General features: G+C 46.0%; 1 protein-coding gene across 3 annotated transcripts in view; it reads left to right on the top strand.

Annotated features, from left to right (window-relative positions):
- The window catches only part of ALDH3A2 (aldehyde dehydrogenase 3 family member A2), a 53901-nt gene extending 32892 nt beyond the window's left edge, over positions 1-21009 (top strand). For 2 of the 3 annotated variants that reach the window (XM_044001908.1, XM_044001909.1), the window contains exons 9-12: positions 10844-10943; positions 15178-15413; positions 17137-17260; positions 19091-21009. In XM_044001908.1, the coding sequence (XP_043857843.1) occupies positions 10844-10943; positions 15178-15413; positions 17137-17217 (417 nt within the window). In that variant the 3' untranslated portion in view covers positions 17218-17260; positions 19091-21009. The remainder of the gene's footprint in view (positions 1-10843; positions 10944-15177; positions 15414-17136; positions 17261-19090) is intronic. The other variant, XM_044001910.1, reaches the window with a different exon arrangement.
- The last annotated feature ends 535 nt before the right edge of the window (positions 21010-21544 follow it).

Here is a 21544-nt window from a genome sequence, read left to right as displayed (position 1 = left end):
AGTGCAGCCTGCCTTTCTGTCCCTAATCCGTACAGCATCTCGGGCTGGGTGGTAGATGGGGGCACGCAGGGGCAGGGAGGGGAGGGGAGGTGTGAAGTATGAGTTCTGATTCCTCTGTTGCCTAAATAGTTCTTCTGGCCATTTGTGAGAAGCAAAGAGCTTTTGTCAATGATGGCTTCCTCCTCATCATCTTTTTTTTTTTTTTTTTGTGAGGCAATTGGGGTTAAGTGACTTGCCCAGAGTCACACAGCTAGCAAGTGGTAAGTGTCTGGGGCCGGATTTGAACTCAAGTACTCCTGAATCCAGGGCCGGTGCTTTATCCACTGCGCCACCTAGCTGCCCCCCTCCTCATCTTTCAGAGCCCTGTCTTAGGCGTAGGAAGAGGAAATTAGCCAGCCTCAGCTCCTGTCATTGTTCTGACTTCACAACAGGAGCCGTGTTGCTTCTGCAATGGTGTTCCCAGTCCATGTGGTTTTGTGGCTTGCCAGGGCGCTAATTGGGAAGAGAGCAAGTGGAGGCAGTTAAAAGGAGACTGCCAGGGGACAGCTAGGTGGTTCAGTGGATAAAGCACCGGCCCTGGATTCAGGAGGACCTGAGTTCTTGCCTCAGACCCTTGACACTTACTAGCTCTGTGGCCCTTGGCAAGTCACTTAATCCTCATTGCCTCACACAAAAATAAATAAATAAAATAAAAGGAGACTGCCAGCCTGAGGTAGCCAAAATGACCAGCGGGCCAAGAAAGCACCTCCTTGCTAGGAAGAATTGTTGCACCCTCTGTTGCTAGGACTAAAAACTTAGAAAAAAGTGGAGCCCCAATAGGGTTATGCCCTTGCAAAGAAAGGGGCAGCTCAGGTTTGATCAGTTAATGAAATAGACTTTCTTTTTTAGGAAAAAAGGTTTTATTTTCTTTATATCAGAGTTATTTCCCACCCGCAAAATGAACTCTTCCCTTGTGCTAAAGAAAAGTTGTTGAGTATGTGAAATGTCTGAGCAGCTAAGTGGTTGGAGCGCCTGAGTAAAAATCTGGCCTCAGACATTAAATAGCTGTGTGACCCTGGGCAAGTCACTTAACCCTGCTTGCCTCAGTCCCTCATCTATAAAATGAGCTGGAAAGGGAAATGGTGAACCATCCCAGTATGTCTGCCAAGAAAACCCCAAATAGGGTCATGGGGAGTTGGGTACAACTAAAAAAACAACACATCATGAAATATCAGTCCCTCCGTGTCTCAGCCTCTGCTGTGGCACAGAAACTGTTTCATTATCGCCTTCTGAGGCCTTCACTGGCTTGTTCCTTAGTTGAAAGTAGATTTCTTTTGAGTGATATTTTTGTTCATGTTGTAGTTAGCACGTGTGTTCTCTTGGCTTTTCTTATCACACTGGCCAGAAGTATTTGTTCCAGATGTTTGGGGGGGGGAGCAGTCAGGAACAGTGCCAGCTCTGAATGGAGATTAGAGCCTGGGAGTTGAGTGCCAGCACATCTCATTTGGATGTGGTGGTTTCTTTTTGAGTTAAGGTGGTAAAGCCAGACAGCGAGTCCATCCACAAGGCAAGTGCCCGCCCCTCGGGCCAGACGTGGGGTGTCACGCTCCATCACTTGGAAACTTCCCTACTCTGTGCTGTGCCCAGCTCCTCACTCACCCTGTGTCCTCCCTTTGCCAGATCCCATCTTTTCTAGAAGAGACGACATCTCTCCCACACGCCCCCTTCTCTCTCAGCTCATGGCCACCCTGCTGCTGCAGCCCCTCACCCACTCTTGCCTGGGCTACTGCAGTAGGAGCCTTCTAAGTGATCTCCCCACTCTGGGCCCTCCTCCACTCACTGCCCCTCAGTGGTCTAACCAGTGAGCTCCAGGCACCCCCCCACCCCCACCCCCCACTGCCCCATCACCTTCCACATCAAGGACAGAGTCCCCTGACATTTCAAGCTCTTCACTACCCGCTCCTTTCCTACCGTGTCAGTCTTCAGTTTATTCTTCTCCTCTCACTCAGGATCCAGTTCCCCTGGCCAGTGTTGTTCCTTTGTGGCCCTGGCCTCCTGCATGCTTGGGATGCTGGATCTCCTCCCATCCCCTACCCCAATCAGTCTCTGCCTCTTCGCTTCCCTGGTTCTCACCTTCTGCCAGAGGCCTTTCACCATCACCTCCCACCCTCACCTCCCTTCTCCTCCGAGGTGAGCTGCCAGCTACACACGGCGTACAACGTGCCCAGTTAGGTCCACGTCACCATTAGATTGTGAGCTCCTCGAGGTCAGGCACAGTTCTCGGTTTTCTTTGTATCTTTAGTGCTTAACAGAGTTCCTGGCACAGAGGAGGCATTTAATAAATGCTTTTTGATGGATTATTTTACATCTTTATGTATTTAACTTTAGAAAATAAACCCATTCTGAAGAGAGCCCAGCCTCTCCCTTGGGGCAAGCTAAGCCAGTGTCCACGGGACCTCAGCAGGGCCTGATGGCAATGGTAGAGAGGCCCAGGAGGCCTTGCTGGAAAGAAAATGTTGAGGAAGGGGAGTGAGTCAAAAGAAGCCCAAGAGGACTGATTCCCAGAGGTGGCTTCAGCTGGCCAGATGGAGGTGATCCCCTTTCCTGTCTCGCCTCCTGTTTTCTCACAAGCCTCTCATATTCAGAAATGCTTTGTAGGATCTCCTCTGCAAGTATCTCTAGCATCTGCTCAAGAAGCACCAGCAGTGGGATGCTTGAATGAGGAACTAGTCGTGGAGCAGAGATCAGGTGTTTACATTTACCATATGACCTTAGTTTAGGAAAGCCCCTCCGTCCCAAGTCTGAAGGCTAGGGACTCCTCCATATCTCATGAGAGAGTAGAAGGAACACTGAGCTAACTGTGGAGGGATGCTAGGAATTGAAAGGGAAGGGTTTTCAGGCTGCCCAGAGACCAGAGTTAGGCATAAACATGAGCCAGGTCCAACAGAGAAAACACAATTGTCAACTCAACCAGCATTTATTAACCACTTACTATTTGCATCAACCAGCATTTATTAAGTGCCTACTATTTACAAGGAATTGGGCACTTGGGAAGCAGCAAGACAAAAACAGAACCATCATTGGCCTCAACAAGTTTACCTCTTCCTGGGAGCAGAGGTGATGAGCATAATTCAGGATGAGTTGAGGTGAGAGGAAGCACTAACAATCAGGAGAGGAAGACCCCAGAGAGCTTTCTAGAGCTCACTTGTATCCTCCTGAGCCTTTTAAGGAAGATAAGAATTTTAAAAGGCAGAGATAAAGCATGTGGGGGCAGCCTATGTGAATGCATGAAGCCAGAGATGGAACGTACCCTGAGGGATGGCTGGGCTGGAACAAAGGTGCTTTGAAGGAGAGTGATGTGAAATGAGGCCAGAAAGGTAGGTTAGACCCATATTGTGAGGTCTTAGATGCTAGTCCTAGAGTTCTGCATTTTCTCCTGGAGGTAATAGGGAGCCATAGATTGCTATTGAGTCAAAGAGGGATGCCTCCAACCTGTGCATAAGGAAGGCAGCTACGTGGAAAGAAGATTGGAGGAAGGGAGTGTCCTGCCACCTCTGCCCCTGAAATCCCCTTTTTACCTTCTCTTCCTTGATGATCTCCTCTGCTTCCATGGGTTCACCTGTCCTACTTAGGCAGGTGACTCCCAGTTACATTGCCAGCTGCCTATTTAAATCTCTAAGTGGATATCCTGCAGGCATCTCCATCTCAAAATGTACGATTTCTTATCTTTAAACCCTTCCTCTTGCTGCCCCGCCCCTTCTAACTTCCCTGTTTCTATTGAGGTTACCTCTATTCATTCAGGTGGGAGTCATCTTTCACTTCCTTTATCCTCACCTGCAGTTGGCAGCCAAATCAGGTCATTTCTCCTCTGGGATACATCCTACCGCCACCACCCTGGTTCAGGCCCCTCCGTCTGTCCTCCAGCTCTCTCCCCTCCCTAATCTATCCTCAGTAGGGCTCCCCAAGCGTGAGGTTCCTAAAGGCCAGGTCTCCCTGTGGCGTTCCACACTCAGGAAGTTCCAGATGTTACCCCCTCTTTACCCTGAGATCAGATCCAGACTCTGGTGTTCAAAGCCCTTCACAGTCAGGCACCAGCCTCCCTCTCCTGCACACACTCGGCATTGCAGCCACACTGCTCTGCCTGTCATTTCTCATGCATGGCAGCCCGTTTGCCGGCTCTGTGCCTCTTCCCCAGTTGTCTCTCCTGCCTGGAATCTATTCCCTCCTTCCCTTGGCCTTGTGGATGACCTCGCCTCCCCCAGGGTTCCCTTCCTTCCTCTTCGACAAGCCTGCCCTGATTCCTCCCGTCTCCCCAGAAACTGCTGGATTTAGTATTTTCCTCCAATAGAATGAATGAAAACACACTGTAGAAAGCACCATGCTAAGTGCCAAGGATGCAAAAGGAGGGTCAGGACTTCCTCTGCTCAGCAAGTTCTTGCTCCAGTGGGAGAGAAAACACATAGAGGATTCAGTTGTGAGTCAGATGGTCAGTCAGTCAATAAGCATTCATAAAATGCCTCCCAGGGGCCAGGAACTGAGCTGATCACTGAGAAGACAGGGGAAAAAAAGGGCAGTCTTTGCCTTCAAAGCTCACAGTTAAATGGAGAAAGACACACAAAAGAAAGCTGAAAGGGCAGGGGAGGGGGAAATGCTTGGTACAGGGACATGGAAGAATGGTGGCGACACCAAGGAAGCCCAGATCCATCAGTTATTTCTGCTGATAATCACATTCATTTCTTTTTTTTTTTTTTTTGGTGGTTTTTTGGCAGGGCAATGGGGGTTAAGTGACTTGCCCAGGGTCACATAGCTAGTAAGTGTCAAGTGTCTGAGGCCGGATTTGAACTCAGGTCCTCCTGAATCCAGGGCCAGTGCTTATCCACTGCGCCACCTAGCTGCCCCACATCCATTTCTAATATTGGTGCCAAAGACTTGGTGGTAAGAACTTTATTTCCCAGGTCTTCAGTAGTAGAATTCAATGAATGGAATTAAATTTCCAGTGCTAGGTACAATGAGTACGTAGTATGTTGTAGATGCTTAATCAGTGCTTCCTAAATGAATAGCAGCTGAGATGGAGGGCTAGAGAGTGCAACAGTGAGGGTCCAGGTGATATTAGAGAATATGAATTCATTAGTGGGCCTGGTCAATACAGTTATGTGACTTCCTCCCATAACATACAGCAGCTGAGGGCAGGTGGTGGGTGTGATCCAGGGCTGTGAACAGCAGAAGGACAAGAAGGCAAGAGACTGAAGAGCAGAGAATAGTACGGAGTGGACTTGGTTAACTAGGAGTGGGAGGGGAGCAGAGGGAGGCAGGCCATGGGATGGTAGACTGGGAGAGCAGGGCAGGACAGGGAGCCCAGAGGTTTTTATGAAGATGAAGAGAGCTCTAAAACAGACCCAAGCAGCCACCTGGGAGTCTGACTTCCTGGAGTATCTGACAAGCCAGACATGGCTGAGCCTCAGAAATTCAGTAAGTCTAAAGTGAAGAAGATGGAAACATGAGATAAAAATCCACTGGACAGGAGAAGCAGGCAGTGAATGGTGATGAGTTCTGCCCTTCCAGGGTGCCAACGTGGTACATTCCATAAGCACCGCCTTCAGCCTTGTAAGGTATAAAGAGTTGGATCAAGTTTAAATAACTGTGTTCTCCCCTTTCAACATCAAAAGAAAGTAGAACGACTGGTTTTACATCGCTTTCCCTCTGCCTGCCTGCCTGCCTAATGGGGGTCACCTTGGCTTTTATCTCTGTGAAAGAAGCACTCAGGTTAGACCTGGGCAGAAATAGGGAGCAAAGTAAAAGGCAAAAATTTGCCCAAGTCCTGGCCAGCTGCAAAATGCAGGGGATTCAAGTGACCCTTTTTGGTGGTTGTTGAAAGGATCTTCATTATTATAATGCATAATTTTTGTTTTTAATAGTATTTTTTTTCCAATGACATGTGAAGATAGTTTTCAACATTTATTTTTGTAAGATTTTGAGTTCCAAATGTTTCTCCCTCCCACCTCCCCAAGCCAGCGATCAATCTGATATGTTATACATTACAATCATATTAAACATATTTCCATATTAGTCATGTTGTGAGAGAAGAATCAGAACAAAAGGGGAAAACCACGAGAAAGAAGATATAAAATACAACAACAAAAGTGAAACTAGTCTGCTTCGATCTGCATTCTGCCTTCAGAGTTCTTTTATTGGATGTAGAGAGCATTCTCCATCATGAGTTCTTTGGAATGTCTTGGATTGTTGCACTGCTGAGAAGAGCCAAGTCTATCACAGCTGATCATCACAAAATGTTGCTGTTATTGTGTATAGTGTTCTCCTGGTTCTGCTTACTTCACTCAACATCAATCCACTTAAGTTTTTCCAGGATTTTCCAAAATCTGCTTGCTCATCATTTCTTACAGCACAATAGTATTCCATTACATTCATAAACCACAACTTGTTTAGCCATTCCCCAAATGATGGGCATTCCCTCAATTCCCAACTCTTTGCCACCACAAAGAGAGCTGCTAGAAATATTTTTGGACATGTGGGTCCTTTCCCCTTGTTTATGATCTCTTTGGGATACAGACCCAGTAGTGGTATTATTGGGTCAAAGGGCATATAATGCATAATTTTTAAAACATGCAAACCAAAAAATTTAAACCTGAAAAAGATGGATTTCAGAGGAATGAGACAAAGGAAAAGGTTATGATCAGAGAAGGGAATTTCAAAATTCTTTATCATGAAGGTGGCATGATTTTGAATGATGGTAAAGGTCTCTGATGTAACCAGCCTTGTTGGTGGTAGAGTTAGAAGAGCGATAGTAGCCTTGGGAGTTAAGGAGGTTAATGGACTGAGAGTCAACAGTGTTCCCAGAAACATAATGGATATTGATGTCCTCCAGGGTGAGGTTGCCAGGGTGGGGTGAGGTAGAGGAGAAGACCAAACCCTTTAGAAAAGGAGAGTAAGGGGCAACTAGGTGGCGCAGTGGATAGAGCACCAGCCCTGGAGTCCAGGTGGACCTGAGTTCAAAGACGGCCTCAGACACTTAACACTTACTGGCTGTGTGACCCTGGGTAAGTCACTTAACCCCAATTGCCTCACCCAAAAAAAAGAAAAGAAAAGGAGAGTGACCAGTAAATGAGTGTGGTATGAACTGGGTGATAGAGATTGTGGGAGTCAGGAAGAAGGGTCACTAATGGGTGACAGTGGGATGAAGGTCTGGAAAAGGACAGGGAGGAGCTGAGAGGAGGCAGGCTTCTTCCCTGGGAGTTGGGGTCCATGAAAGAAGGAGAATCCAGTGCCATTCTGGTTGGGTCAGGGACGATGGGTCATCCCAAGGAAATCGGGTTTCCACAAGCACAGGAAGAGAGCAAGAGCTCTCTGGATGGATGATGGGGCATTTGTTAAGGAGATGGTGGAGTTTCCAGGGACCTGGGGAGGGGGGAAGCAGGAAGAGGGGGGGGCTCTTTGAGCTGAATAGTGATGAAGAAGATGGCTCGTGGTAGCAGGAGAAAGGATTTTTATTTTTTCTGCTTCAGAATACAGCCAGTCTGGGGCCATAGGCATTAGGAGAGCAGGAGGCTGGAATTTGCCACCCTAGCAGCAGGACAGGAGAAATGCCCCTTGGTCCTCAATTGTACAATGAAAAGGGTTACAAGACTGGCATTGGGTGAAGGAGGCCAGGAATCCTGGGCAATATTCTGTGAGAGCTATCACCGAACTTTCTCTCATAGTCATTGAGATAGGCTGTTGTGCCTAGGAGGTCTGTGGTAGTTTAGCCAGGAAGGATGATGTTTGGCTGAAATGAACCTGTGTGGAGACAGTCCTTGAAATTTTTAAAAAATGTATTGAAAAGAGGAAAATGGTGGAAACCAGACTATATGCATATAGGTAATCTGCTAGCCACTACAAAGTGTTTGTGTACCAGTTCTCTATACAGGCAGCAGAGTGGCTTCCAACAGTCCCCAGGACAATCACCTGGATGTTTCCTTAAAGACAAAAGGCTTTGTTTGGGAGTAGAGGTTGATATGTGTTACTAGTTCATTTGATGAGTTCTGACAGTTCTGTTTTGTTTTATCTCAGATTTAATTACACGCATCAAGTCTTGACCTTCATGTATTATATTTTTATGACATATAAAAATTTTGAGATGCAGTTTCTAGGTAATCAATCATTTTATTAATCATGCTAGTGTATAATAAAAGGGGTCAGTGGCACTCTGGAATGCCAAAGATCCCTCATGGGACCCACTTAACACATATGCCCTTGGAAGAGTGGGTTGTTAACTCTGGTTAACAAGGAATGAAAGAATGAATATTTATAATGAGAGGGCCTGGGGGGACATGGCTGATAACTCACTTCTGAACCACTCCTAGCCTGCCTGAGTGGAACCCAATGGGCTGGAATTTACTCTAGATTAAATTCTTTCTAAAGGTTCCCTAGTTGGGTGGGGTAACAATTCCAAGATTTCATCTCATCATCTGCCCCACCCTTCAAAGAACTAAGCTTTGACCTAATCTCCAAATGAGGAAGGGAAAAATCCTGGCTCTCTCCAGTATTGGCCTATTTAATAATCATTTCTCTCAATTTTCCCTTGGATGTTGAGGGAGATTTCTGGCTCAGCTGAAGTCCCATGGTGGGAGCTGGGGCGGGGGGATTCCTGGTGCTGGTCACTGTATCTTTTCTTAGAGCTCCTGATGCTCATTTCACATGTGGCCTAGGTCAGAAGCACAAGTTATGGAGGTGGTAGCTGAGGGAGCCATTTGCTTTGGTTGTTTCTTCATGTTTACACAGCATATGCCCTGGTTAAATGTGTGCTGTGGTACTTGGCAGACAAGTTGCGGACAAATGGTTCTGAAACAATCAGGCAAACACAAACAACAACAAAACCCCAGGCCTAAACGTTCTGCCCATCTGCTGCTGCTGCTGCTGCTGCTCCACCTCCACCTTCCACGCTGGATCACCAGATCACTGGAGGCCGTGCCTGGGCAGAGCTATGCCGCTCAACTCTGTATTTCCTGGAACCTTGTGTCCTTGTTTTTACCCTGGCCATCTTCTGCCCTGCCAGCCCCTTTTTCACCCACACCCACCCCCACCTCGTCATGCTCCAGGAATGTTGTTTCAGGGAAGCATGTGTTAGTGGACCATTTTCTCACTTGATTTAACATCTTTGTGACTTTGCAGATTGTAATTCCCTTCCCTACATATGTTGCCTGCCCCTTAGGGTATAAGCTCACTGAGGGCAGAGATGTCTCCATTTCGTATTTGTATCCCTAGCTCTTAGCACGGTGCTTGGCACGTACTGCATGCTTTTCATTCATTCCTTACTAGATGCAGGGCCACCAGCTGGCAATCACCGAGCAAAAACCACTGTTGGTTAAAGCAAACGTGTTTCACTTTCGATAATAGATGTTTCTGAAAAGTTTTATATCAGATCCAGGTCGTGTCAAACCAGACTGTTTTAAATTTACCGTGGGTGTAATGCACTACTAAAGAAACCCCTGCAGTGGGAAAAACAAGGGTGCGGCGAAGAATCCTGCAAACAGTTCACTCGCTTGGTTCATTAGGGAGCAGGTTTTCTTTTTTTTTTTTTAATTAATAAAGTATTTTATTTTTTTCCGTTACATGTAAAGACAGTTCTCAACTTTTGTTTATACAAGCTTTACAATTTCAGATTTTTCTCCCTCCCTCCCCCCTCCCCTAGACAGCAGGTAATCTGATATAGGTTTTATATATATATATATATACACATAATAACATTAAACATATTTCTGTATTAGTCATGTTATAAGAGAAAAAATCAGAGCAATGATGAAAAACCTCAAAATAGAAAAAAACAGCATCAAAAACAAAAGAAATAGTATGGTTCAATCAGCATCTATACTCCACAGTTCTTTTTTTTTTTTTTCTTGGATTTGGAGATCCTCTTCCATCACAAGTTCCCTGGAACTCTTCTGTACCATTGCATTGGTGAGAAGAATATAGTCCATCACAGTAGATCAACACTCAATGTTGATGATACTGTGTACAATGTTCTTCTGGTTCTGCTCATCTCACTCATCACCAGCTCACGCAAGACCCTCCAGGTTTCTCTGAACTCCTCCTGCTCATCATTTCTTACAGCACAATAGTATTCTATTGTATTCATATACCACAACTTGTCCAGCCATTCCCCAATTGATGGGCACCCCCTCAACTTCCAATTCCTTGCCACCACGTAAAGAGCAGCTATAAATATTTTTGTACATGTGGGTCCCTTTCCCCTTTCCATGATTTCTTTGGGAAAAAGACCCAAAAGTGGTATTGCTGGGTCAAAGGGTATGCACAGCTTTATAGCCCTTTGGGCATAATTCCAAATTGCTCTCCAGAATGGTTGGATCAGTTCACAGCTCCACCAACAATGCATTAGTGTTCCAATTTTCCCACAGCTTCTCCAACATTTATTATTTTCCTTTTTTGTCATTTTAGCCAATCTGATAGGTGTCAGGTGGTACCTCAGAGTTGTTTTAATTTGCATCTCTCTAATCAATAGTGATTTAGAGCATTTTTTCATATGGGAACAGATAGCTTTGGTTTCTTCATCAGAAAATTGCCTGTTCATATCCTTTGACCATTTCTCAATTGGGGAATGACTTGGGTTCTTATAAATTTGATTTAGTTCCCTATATATTTTAGAGATGAGGCCTTTATCAGAAGTACTGGCCTCAAAAATTGTTTCCCAGCTTTCGGGAGCAGGTTTTCTTAAGGCCAAACACACAGACTTCTGTGGAGTTGTCCTGCCTCAATATGTCAACTGGTCAGAGGTGGTAGGGCGCTACCCTCTAGGAGGGGTCTGAGGATTGGCAGGGCCAGTGAGACCGGAATGTCCTATTTTGTCTTCTAGCTGATTAAAAGGATGATAGAGGAAACCTCCAGTGGTGGGGTCACTGGCAATGATGTCATCATGCATTTCACTCTCAGTTCTCTGCCCTTTGGAGGAGTTGGTGAGTATTAATCCAGTTACACAGTGTCCTTATTTATCCTAAAAGCACCAGAGGTGGTTCATGCTAGTTTTTGATTCTCCAACGTTTTTATCCCCTAAAGCTCAGTGATGCAGAGGACATCTGCATATGGGGTTTCTAAAATGGGGTCCCAGGGCAGCTAGGTGACACAGTGGTTAGAGCACCGGCCCTGGAGTCAGGAGGACCTGAGTTCAAATCCGGCCTCAGACACTTAACAATTATTAGCTGTGTGACCCTGGACAAGTCACTTAACCCCAATTGCCCCCACACACACACACACACAAATAGGATCCCTTGGTGCCAGCTGTCAAAACTGGAGTCCTGACCTTGGTGGAGCGCTGGCAGCCACCGGCCCCGCCACAGTGCAGGATGCCTCACATTTGTTGTCGTTCAGTCTATCCGCTCCCCAGTTCACTTACTCATAGACTCCATTTTCTCCTCTGTAAAAGGGGGGGGGGTGGCCCCTTCCAGCTCCCCATCCAGGATATGAATAGGTCGTCCAGCCTTCTCCTTCGACAGATGGCGGAAGTGAGGCCCCAAGAAGGGCCAGCACATCCAACCTCACCTGACCATTATGGGGCAGATCTGGCTCTAAAACCGAGCTTCACATCACAATGACTTGTCTTCCTCATCGTTTTTCTCATTAGTCACTTCTTCTCCCTCTCTATCTCCCTGATTTCTCTGATACTCTGACTTTATCTGTTCCTTTTGCCAAGGCTGTAAGAGTGAATGGGTATGTTACAGTCGTTCAATCATCAGGCATTTATTAAGAGCTTACAGTGGAGAAGGGAGTCAAATGGGGGAGTAACAGGAAGACGTGCAATGAACCCCACTCCCAAACTCCTCCACAGAGATCTAGAAAACATAGCACTGGGGGCAGCTGGGTGGGGCAGTGGATAAAGCACCAGCCCCAGATTCAGAAGGACCTGAGTTCAAATCTGGCCTCAGATACTTGACACTTACTAGCTGTGTGACCCTGGGCAAGTTACTTAACCCTCACTGCCCTGCAAAGAAAAAAAAGGAAACAGCAGAAATAATCCTGATGGGCCAAGTCAAGAAAAACAGAGATGCCACGTGGAGGGAATGAATGTGAAGAGTTAAGGGTGACCCTGAGCCTTGGGAGACTGGGAACATGGTGGCGCCTTCAGCAGTAAGAGCAGAGTTGGGAAGAGGACAAAGTTTAGGGAGAAAGATAAGGAGCCTGGTTCTAGACATGCTGAGTTTGAAGTGCCCCCAGGACATCCAGTTAGAGGTGTCCAAAAGGCAGCTGGTCATGTCGCAAGAAAGAGACCAGGGCTAGACATAGAGTCTGGCAATCCTCTGCCAGAGAGATGGCAATTAATCTGTGGGAGCTGTTGAGATCAGCCATTGGGAAAGTGTGAGAAGAAAAGACGAGCCTTGGAAGACCTGCCTAGCTACCAGATGTGACATATATACCTCTGTGTCTGTATGTCTGTCTGTGTGTGTGTATGTATGTTATTCCTCTGATTTCCACCACCATTCCCCTTCCACCCTAAAGCAAGCAATCAAACAGGCTTGCAGTCCAGTCTGCCTCCACTGTTGGCTTGTTTCTCACTCTGCTTACTGCTATGTAGGTCCTGGAACATGCTCATGGGCAGCCCAAGCCCCTGAGACCCAGAGAGGGGAGGTGACTGGGTCACAGTCACAGAGGTAGGATGGGGAGCCAGGTTGGAACAGAGTATCCATGAGAGAGACTCAGACTGCCCACTTCCTTTATACAAATAGCCCTGGTTTTCCCATTACAGAGCTTTTCTTGTAACAGCCTGGCAAGGTAGGCCGTGTATGCTTTATTTAATTATTAACTCTGATTTTACAGATGCGAAAACATTGTTTTAGTTTTAAATGACTGGCCTAGCCTCATAGGGCAGCTAGTAAGTGGCAGAGCCAAGAACTCGTGTTCCTTCTCTTCACCCCAGAAGATTATCTGAGAATTTATGCCCAGGAACAGTGGACTGCTCCCCCAGCCCCTCTTTATTGCCTCCCTTTTGCGCACCCCCCCCCCAGGCCTTCATCAGCCTTATTCACTGTGGGTGACGGGTGTATTTGAGCATGCAAGAGAGACTGAGCACAGATTGGACTTTTTGCTCCTTGTTACTAATCTCATGCTTATCTTCTGCTTATTGTTTAATTTATTTTTAAAATAAATTTTAGGGGCAGCTAGGTGGTGCACTGCATCAGCCCTGGATTCAGGAGGACCTGAGTTCAAATCCAGCTTCAGACACTTAACATCTACTAGCTGTGTGACCCTGGGAAAGTCACTTAACCCCAATAGCCTTCATCAAAAAACAACAAATAAATAAATAAATTTTATTGATTTCCATTTTCGTACCCAAGTAATGTCTGTAAATACCTCAACATACAATCTGTTTTTTTTTTTTTTAATGGGGCAATGGGGTTAAGTGACTTGCCCAGGGTCACACAGCCAGTAAGTGTCAAGTGTCTGAGGCCGGATTTGAACTCAGGAACTCCTGAATCCAGGGCCTGTGCTTTATCCACTGCACCACCTAGCTGCCCCTCAACATACAATCTGAAATTGAGCCCTACCTTGTAACAACAACAAAAAACCCCAGCTAGATGAAAATGCCCAGTAGAGTAACTGTGTCTGCAAATGTAGGCAATGTCATGCCTTACTAAGCTCACCTCCTCTGTGAGAAGAAATAAAAAAGTTGTGTAGTGTCTACAACGTGCCAGGCACACTGTACTTGACCCTTTATAGTTATTATCTCAACTGAGGCAAAGGCTAAGTGACTTGCTAGTCACATAGCTAGGAAGTGTCAGAGGCCGAATTTGAACTCAGATCTTCCTGACACAGCACACTAGGCACTGTGCCACCCTAGCTGCCTAGGTGATAGAAAAACAAAGGATATCAACAAAAATTCATCTGATCCTGGAGAGCAGATAAAACATAACTGTTGGCAAAGTCAGCCTCACTTGAGTACTTCTGCCAACCTCACGGCAGAAAAGGATGGGTCAATCACATGACACATCTGCCTTGATCTGGGATGGGGTTGGGGCTTTGAATGAATCAGAGCAGTGAAGATGAAAGCACAGATTTGTTTTTCATTATGTAATCTCCACATGCTGGCATAGTGCCTTTCACCCAACAAGGACTTAATAGTGTTTTTAAATTGAATAGTGTCCATCTTCTCAGTGTCATCAATCAGCTCTTAGGCTCCGCCACTCCGGTTTCCAGCCACCTCCTGGGAATTTCATCACATTTGAAACATGAGCTCCCATTGGAATCACATGGATCTACAGAAAAACAGCTTCTGAGCCAAATTGTCTGAGAGCTATGAACTTTCTCCTTTAGTATAGTTTCCTCTGGGCCCTTCTGTAGAATAATGATCATTCTACTTACCATTTGTTTTCAGATTTCAGAGCTATCTCATAGACTATCTCAGTCCTTAATATAGTCTTGTGGGGGCTGCTAGGTGGGGCAGTGGATAAAGCACTGGCCCTGAATTCAGGAGGACCTGAGTTCAAATGTGGCCTCAGACACTTGACACTTACTAGCTGTGTGATCTGGTCAAGTCACTTAACCCACATTGCCCCAGAAAAAAAGAGAGAGTGAGAGAGAGTGAGTGTGAGTGTGTGTGTGTGTGTGTGTGTGTGTGTGTGTGTGTGTGTGTGTGTGTGTGTGTGTGTGTGTGTGTGTGTCTTGTGAAGTAGGTAGAAGAGATTCAGGTTTATCCCCATTTTAAAGATAAGAAAATATGAAGCTTTTGCATATGATTTCTCTACAAGTTGCCTCACTGTAACTCAATCCAGTCATAGTCTAAGGTCCTTCTATTGATGAAATATACTATCCCCCTCCAAAGAAAGAACTGATATTGATTGAACAGAGACTGAAGCATGCTATTTTTCACTTTCTTTGATTTTTTTCTTTTATTCAAGTTTTCTTGTACAAAATGACTAATAAAGTAATGTTTTACATAATTGCACATGTATAACCCATATATGCTTACTACCTGAGGAGGGGAGAGAGGGAAGGAGGGATAAAAATTGGAACTCAAAACTATAAATAAAAATGTTTATTACTTAAATAAATTAGGGAAGGAAAAAATAATAATCTAAGGTCCTTGAAGGCAGGGATCACATCCCTTTCTTATGTATTGTGCTCAGGACTGAATTTCACTCACAGTGGATGCTTGAGAAATGCTTGTTAGCTCATGGTTGTTTTTTCCTTGGGTTCTAGGTAACAGTGGCATGGGTGCATATCATGGAAAACACAGTTTTGACACCTTCTCCCATCGCCGATCATGCCTAATAAAGAGTTTAAAGATGGAAAGTGCCAACAAGCTCAGATACCCACCAAATAGCCAGTCCAAGGTAGACTGGGCAAACTTCTTCCTCTTGAAACACTTCAACAAAGGCAGAATTGGTCTCTTCTTCCTGGCTTTTCTGGGTATCCTAGTAGCCATAACTGTAAAAGTGAGTATTCTCCCCTTGTTACAGGAGCATGGTGGAAGTCTCATTCTGTCCTTAAAATGACTGGTGAATCTCTCCTTTTTCTGCTATTTCAGGGTGGTTTTTTGCTCTTTTCTCATGATTTCTTTTTGTAAGCTTATTCAACTTGGAGAGCTTTTTAAAAAAAACTGGGCAGAGGTTGAAATTCTGAGCATTTTGCTCTTACACAGATTGAAATCTGAGTCAAGTTGAGGCTCAAAGAATAAACTGCATTAGTTAATTAACAGACATTTGTTAGGTGCTTATTATTCTATACAGGATAGATGGAGTAGATCTATAGAAGCACTTGAGCTGAGTCTTGAAGGACTGAGGACACTAGGAAGATAGCAAAGGGCCAGGTTGTGACGAGCTAGAAATGCCAGATTGAGACATTTCTATTTGCTCCTAGAGGTAATAGAACAACTGGAGTATGAGTGGGAGGGAGGGGGACAATGACGTGGTCAGACCTGCTCTGCCCCCCCCAACTAGGGGAAAGTTGGGGAGAACATGGTTAGGACCAGGGAGCGACTTAAGGTAGGGAGACCGGTAAGAAGCCCGGGTGTGGGGGAGGAGGGCCTATACCAAGGTAGTGGCCGTGTCAGAGGAGTGACATGTTGGCAAGGTGGTCACTTTGGAGGGAGCAGTTCCTGGTGAGTGACGAGGTTGGAAGCCAGACTGCAGAAGAGAGGAAGCCAAGTCACTGATTGTGGACAGCTGATTTCAGAGTTTGGCTGAGAAGGGAAGGAAATCCACTGGGTGACAGCAGGAGCTGGAGACTTGTAGTGAGGGGTAAGGATGGGAGGGGCCCGGAAGGTTTGTAGGCAGGGTTTGGGGGGGGAGGGGAACCAGGAGAGACTAAGAAAAGACTGGAAAGAAAGGAGTGGTTCCATTGGGGTTAGTCTGCTGATGGGAAGGGCTGGCTTTGGCAGGAAGAGCCACCTCATCATCACACATGGGAATGAAGGATGGGAGACAATGGGAGGGAGAGTAGAGAGCCCATGGTAAATAATGTGGTGAAGTCCTGAGCTGAGTGGGGTGGGGGAGGTGCATCTGAATTGGCCGTGTAAGTAGTGAGTCTCCTATCATTGGCAGTTTTCATTTCGGCACTTGAAGTAGAGAAGTATATTTTCAGCTGGGCAGAATTAGCACAGGAGTTCATGGGAAAGAGGATATAATGGCTTGGCAAGTGGCTTTGATGAAAGATAGCTAATCTTCTCAAGCTTGGGACTTGATTGGATTTACATCCTCTCTGTCTGTCTGTCTCTCTTTGTCTGTCTCTGTCTCTCTATCTTGTCTGTCTGTCTTCGTCTCCCCCAGTAAAGCTCGATTTGGATCCTGCTCTTTGTGCCTGTAGTGGTGGATGCCAGAAGGCTCCCTGGACAGCTGATCCATGTTACTCTATGAACACGAGGGTTTAGCGGGGAAGGGTGGTTGGAGGGAAGCAGACCCTGTGCTGTGCTAGGGTACAGTTCTCAGCCCAGTGAGTGCAGGGAGAAGCATGTCTGTCACCCGACTGGTGGAGGACAAAGCTGGAGAGAATGAAGACGGCCATTTCAGTGATGACTCAGATGTCTGATAGATTGCGATTTCTGTGCGTGTTATTTATTTTTTCTTTAATTCTGAAAGGGTTTTGACTCCCCTCGCCCCATCATACCTTTTTGGGAGTGAGGGGTGCAAGATGCATTTTGAATCCTTTGGGTCTTCTCAGAAATACCAAGCTGTGCTGAGGAGAAAGGCCCTGTTGATTTTTCTGGTAATTCACAGACTTCACTGGTCCAATAAACAGTGAGGAGCAGCGGATTGCCCCAGGCAGCACTATCGGTGAAGGCGAGGTAGGAATCCCTTGTTCCTTTTCCCCCATCATGGGCAGGGAGGGGCTTCCAACTTAGCTCTAGGCTCATTGCATTGGATCTTGGCCCCTTAGTTAGATTTTCAACTTGAATATAGGCTGGTTTTTGGTTTGTTTTTAAACAGCATAGAAAACAAAAATTAGATTTGTAAGGGTAATGTAGAACGTGTGCGCAGGTATACCATTGGCTAAAGAAGGAGAAACTCTGCCCCCCAATGCGGGGGGCCAGAAGGGCTCTGGGACAGCAGCCTGGAGGGAGGCTCTGGCCCTGGCCCTGGAGTGGCATTCAGCTGCCCTTCCATTGGCCTTTCCACCAGTATGTCCATTCCTGCTTACTGTTTGTTTTTCACTGAAACTCCATCTCGCGTCCCCTTTTGAATTGTGCTGTGATCCTGACTGCATTTGGGACTGATCCCTTAAGATCTCCAAGTAGCGTGTTCATTTGGGACATGGCGCCAAATATATGAAGGCCCCGGGGTGAGTTTGGCACCCGTAGGAATGACTGTTGTCCTGTCCCCTTGGGCTTCGGGCCATTTCTGAGTCTTACTCTTCCAGACTCCATTTCTCAGTCTCATGTGTAGCTTGTCGGCCACTGGAAGGCCAAAGGAAAGGAGCCATAAGGGTTCCCACATTCCTGTTGCCTTCAAAGTGGCCTGCATCCAGTACAACTGTATTGTTGGCACTGGTCTAGTTGGACGCCAGAAGACCTGGCCTGGGTTTGGCCAAACCATTTCTTCCTCACACAAGAGATGCAGAGCTGTTTAGTGGGGAAAGCCGTAGACTGGAAGCAGGCAATCTGAACGCTGATTCTGGCTCAGCTCCTGCCCTGGTTTGTGACTATGGGTGAGACCCTGGATGATTCCCTCCGCAGTCTCTTCCCACATTAAAATCACCTGATCTCCCGTCCAACGGCTTGCTAAGGGCTAGTCTGGAAGCTGGTTGATGAGTTGGGCTTTCTCACAGCTTTTTTCTCTTTTTTTTTTTTTTTTTTTTGGTGAGGGTCACACAGCTAGTAAGTGTTAAGTATCTGAGGCCAGATTTGAACTCAGGTCCTCCTGACTCCAGGGCCGGTGCTCTATCCACTGCGCCACCTAGCTGCCCCAGCCTTTTTCTCTCCGTGGCTCTTTCACTTTCATCTTTTTCTTCCCATCACTCACTTTGAACAAAATCATTGTATCTACTTTATTTCCTCTTCTGCAGGGTGGCATTTATGGTGATTTCTTATTTTTCCATAGTTATTTATCTGGAGTTCATCATTTTCACCCATTTAGGCCCACACTTTGCTGTGTAACTTTAGACCCTCCCTTCCTATTGATGGACTAAGTTTGGGTGCTCTGAACAAGAAACATACAACCTACTGAAGCTGGAGAGCCTTTGAAGAACAGATATATTTGAGGGGTTTTTTTATTGTAAAAATGCTTTGCTTTGGACCTCAGAGGCACGAATTAGGTTGAGTTAGTCCCAGGCCCATGTTTTGAATTTTAAAAACAAAAATTGCTCCTTTTGAAATGTTTTACTTGGGAGGGCAAGGGCAGTTTTTCAGTTATTGGGATGGACTAGTTCAGGGAGGCCAAGACCCTGGGGCTACTTCCCCACTGATGGCTGGCAGGAAGCTTAGCTTTGGGCTTCACTTGAAAACATAAAACCAACACATTTTCTAGAGACATTTTGGCCTTATTTGAAAAATATTTTGAGATTCTCTTATGAGGACGGAATGTTGTTGAGAAACCCTTGTTTGGAGATTACTAATGAAGTAGTTGATTCCCATATTCAAAACCACGGATTAACCCCCATCTCTCTTTTCTCCCTACAGTTTCGATCCTACTAAAAAAGATGGCTCAGGTTCCACTTGCAAGTTGTCTTTGCTGGATCTCTTCTTTTGTTACCTGATTCGTGAGCAAATTGATTCCTGTTAACAATATTAATATAAAAGTGCAAAGATTAACCTCAAAGCAGACTGCTATTTCCTCTTCTAAAAACCTGCCATTTCACTCCCATCTCCAAACTCTTCTAGCAACGGGGCGAATGTTTCTGATTGAGTTTGTTATAGATGGAGATTGTTAAAGGATGGAGGAGAGAGGGATGCTTTAGGTGGGACTCTGGTTCCCTTCAACCCTCAGAACATGAGAGGGGGCAGGGTGTGGGCAGAGCTTTGGAAAGGTTTCCTCGGTTTCTTAGAGCCCCTCACAGCCCAGAGGCCTTTAGGGTGGGCACAGAGACTGGATAAGCAGTAGTAAATCAGTGCCTTGTAATGCCAGGCCGGAGGAGGGACACCCAGTCTTTCCATTGGCCACACTGCAGTTTGGAGGGAATTAGAATGGCAGCACTCAGAGAGGCCCAGTGGGATGCAGGTAGCTGTTAAACTTGGCCCTTACCAAGAACTCAGTCACTGTCCTGTTTGTGAATACAGGGATCCTTTTCAAAGCAAACAACTAAGTTTATTTCCCAATTAAGGGCTTCACAGAGGACAGGTGTCCGTAATTTGTCTCCTGTCATGTTTTGTGTTTTACTGGGGAGCTTTTGGCAGCCCGAGTTAATTCATGTGCCTTTGCCGGGGCTGCCAGCTGCGTAGGAGGCACCACCACTGCCGGCCAAGGGCAGCTTTTACATATTGATCCTGCCATTGTGGAGTCCTCAGCCGAGCCGCTTCTTATGCTATTAAAAGCCCTCCTTCCCTCAGCTTCAGACCCCCCCAACCTGGTATTTGTGAACAGAAGTTTGTTTGGCACCAGGACAAATCTCCATTTTCAAATGATGTGCTCCAAAGTGTAAGCAGCTTGTGCTTTCTGATACATTTTAAAGCCAAATGTCCCTCTTTCTAAATAAACTCAAAATGTAGAATTTGGAATTTGAATAAAGTAGGGCATCAAATCATCTTACTGAAACCGATGCCTTAAGAGGAAGGAATGTGCAGGCTGGAGACCATCACGTGGTGGATGACAGCCCAAGTCAGAGATGTGTTTAGTGTAATATTGTCCCGGCTTTGCCAGACACCATCAATAACCAGCCCGATCAATGAGGAGGAAAGAATTCCAGAAGCCAGGAGCAGAAAGGCTGAATCCCCAGGTGAAAGTGTAGGCCCAGGTTGGGGGGGGGGGGGCGGTGTAGGTGGGTATGGGTGGTTCTGTGTAGGTGTGGTCAAGAGATGAAAGGAGAGCCAGGGGTCAACAAAAGGAGCAAGAAGGAGAAGGGAACCACCAGACACCTCACCATCTCCTGATGTACCAGGCTGTGTGGGTATGCAGTGGCACCAAGACTGCCGGCATACCAGATTCTGTAGGTGGGATCTGGCAACCCCGGTCACCCATGTTAGCCCTTGCATGCTTAAAAAATTTCAACTGAATTTATGGAAAAGTTTCTCTCCATCCAAATACGTCTTCAAATTTATGAAATCAATGGTGGTCTCAGGAGAGGAATGAAATTTCCCTTGGAGGCTTACTTCATTGACAGCTTTGCTGGATTGGATCTATTGAGGCACAGTTATAATCTGCTGGTAAAGCTTCACATACTACAAGTAATCATTAGCTTGCTCTAGGGAATGGAACTGGTGAACTCAATGGTGACCTTACAATGTTAGACCTGGACTTTAAACCTGCTTTGACTTAGCATATCAGAATCCTGTATCGCATTTGCCTTTTTGGTAAAAACTACACAGCTGCCTGGCTACTAGCCAAAAATCGTTATTATGAAAAATCTTTATTATGATGATTAATAAAATTGAGATGAGTTTTACCTAGTACTCGAGATCTTTGTTTTCCTCTCTTAGCTGGGAACCTTGGGAGCCATGAGAATATGATGAGAATTTGGTCACAGACATCCCCTGGATGCAGGTTCCTTTATTTGACACCCCTAACCTGAGTATTTCTGTTTTCAGCAGTTACTGGCCGTTGTAAGGTAGGACATGACCGTACCATTTCTGTCAGAGGGCAAGGAGAAGCAGTATCTTTTAAGACTCGGTAAGGCCGTGGACACGGGGGACATTGTTTAACTTGTGACAAAAAAAATTTTCTCATAAGTTATATACTCTACGACGTGTCCCAGGAGTCTCTGCTGTTAAAGCTTAAAGCTGCACCAAGGCCCTTTTCATTTATTCTGCTTGTTTGGACGTGCTTCTAGCTGAAGCCTGGGGAGAAATCCTGCAGCAGCTCTGACTTAAAGCTGGGCGGCTTTCTCCTTAACCTTGGACATATAACAGCACTTCTCTGGGCCTCATCAGGAGCTTTTTGGGGGAGAGGGGCACGGGGGCCTTGAGTTCTCCAAGCTGCCC

The sequence above is a fragment of the Dromiciops gliroides genome, chromosome 4 (assembly GCF_019393635.1).
Source record: "Dromiciops gliroides isolate mDroGli1 chromosome 4, mDroGli1.pri, whole genome shotgun sequence".
In the NCBI taxonomy this organism is placed as follows: Eukaryota; Metazoa; Chordata; class Mammalia; order Microbiotheria; family Microbiotheriidae; genus Dromiciops; species Dromiciops gliroides.
Note: the sequence above shows the minus strand (reverse complement) of the source record. Positions and strands in the feature narration are given on the sequence as shown.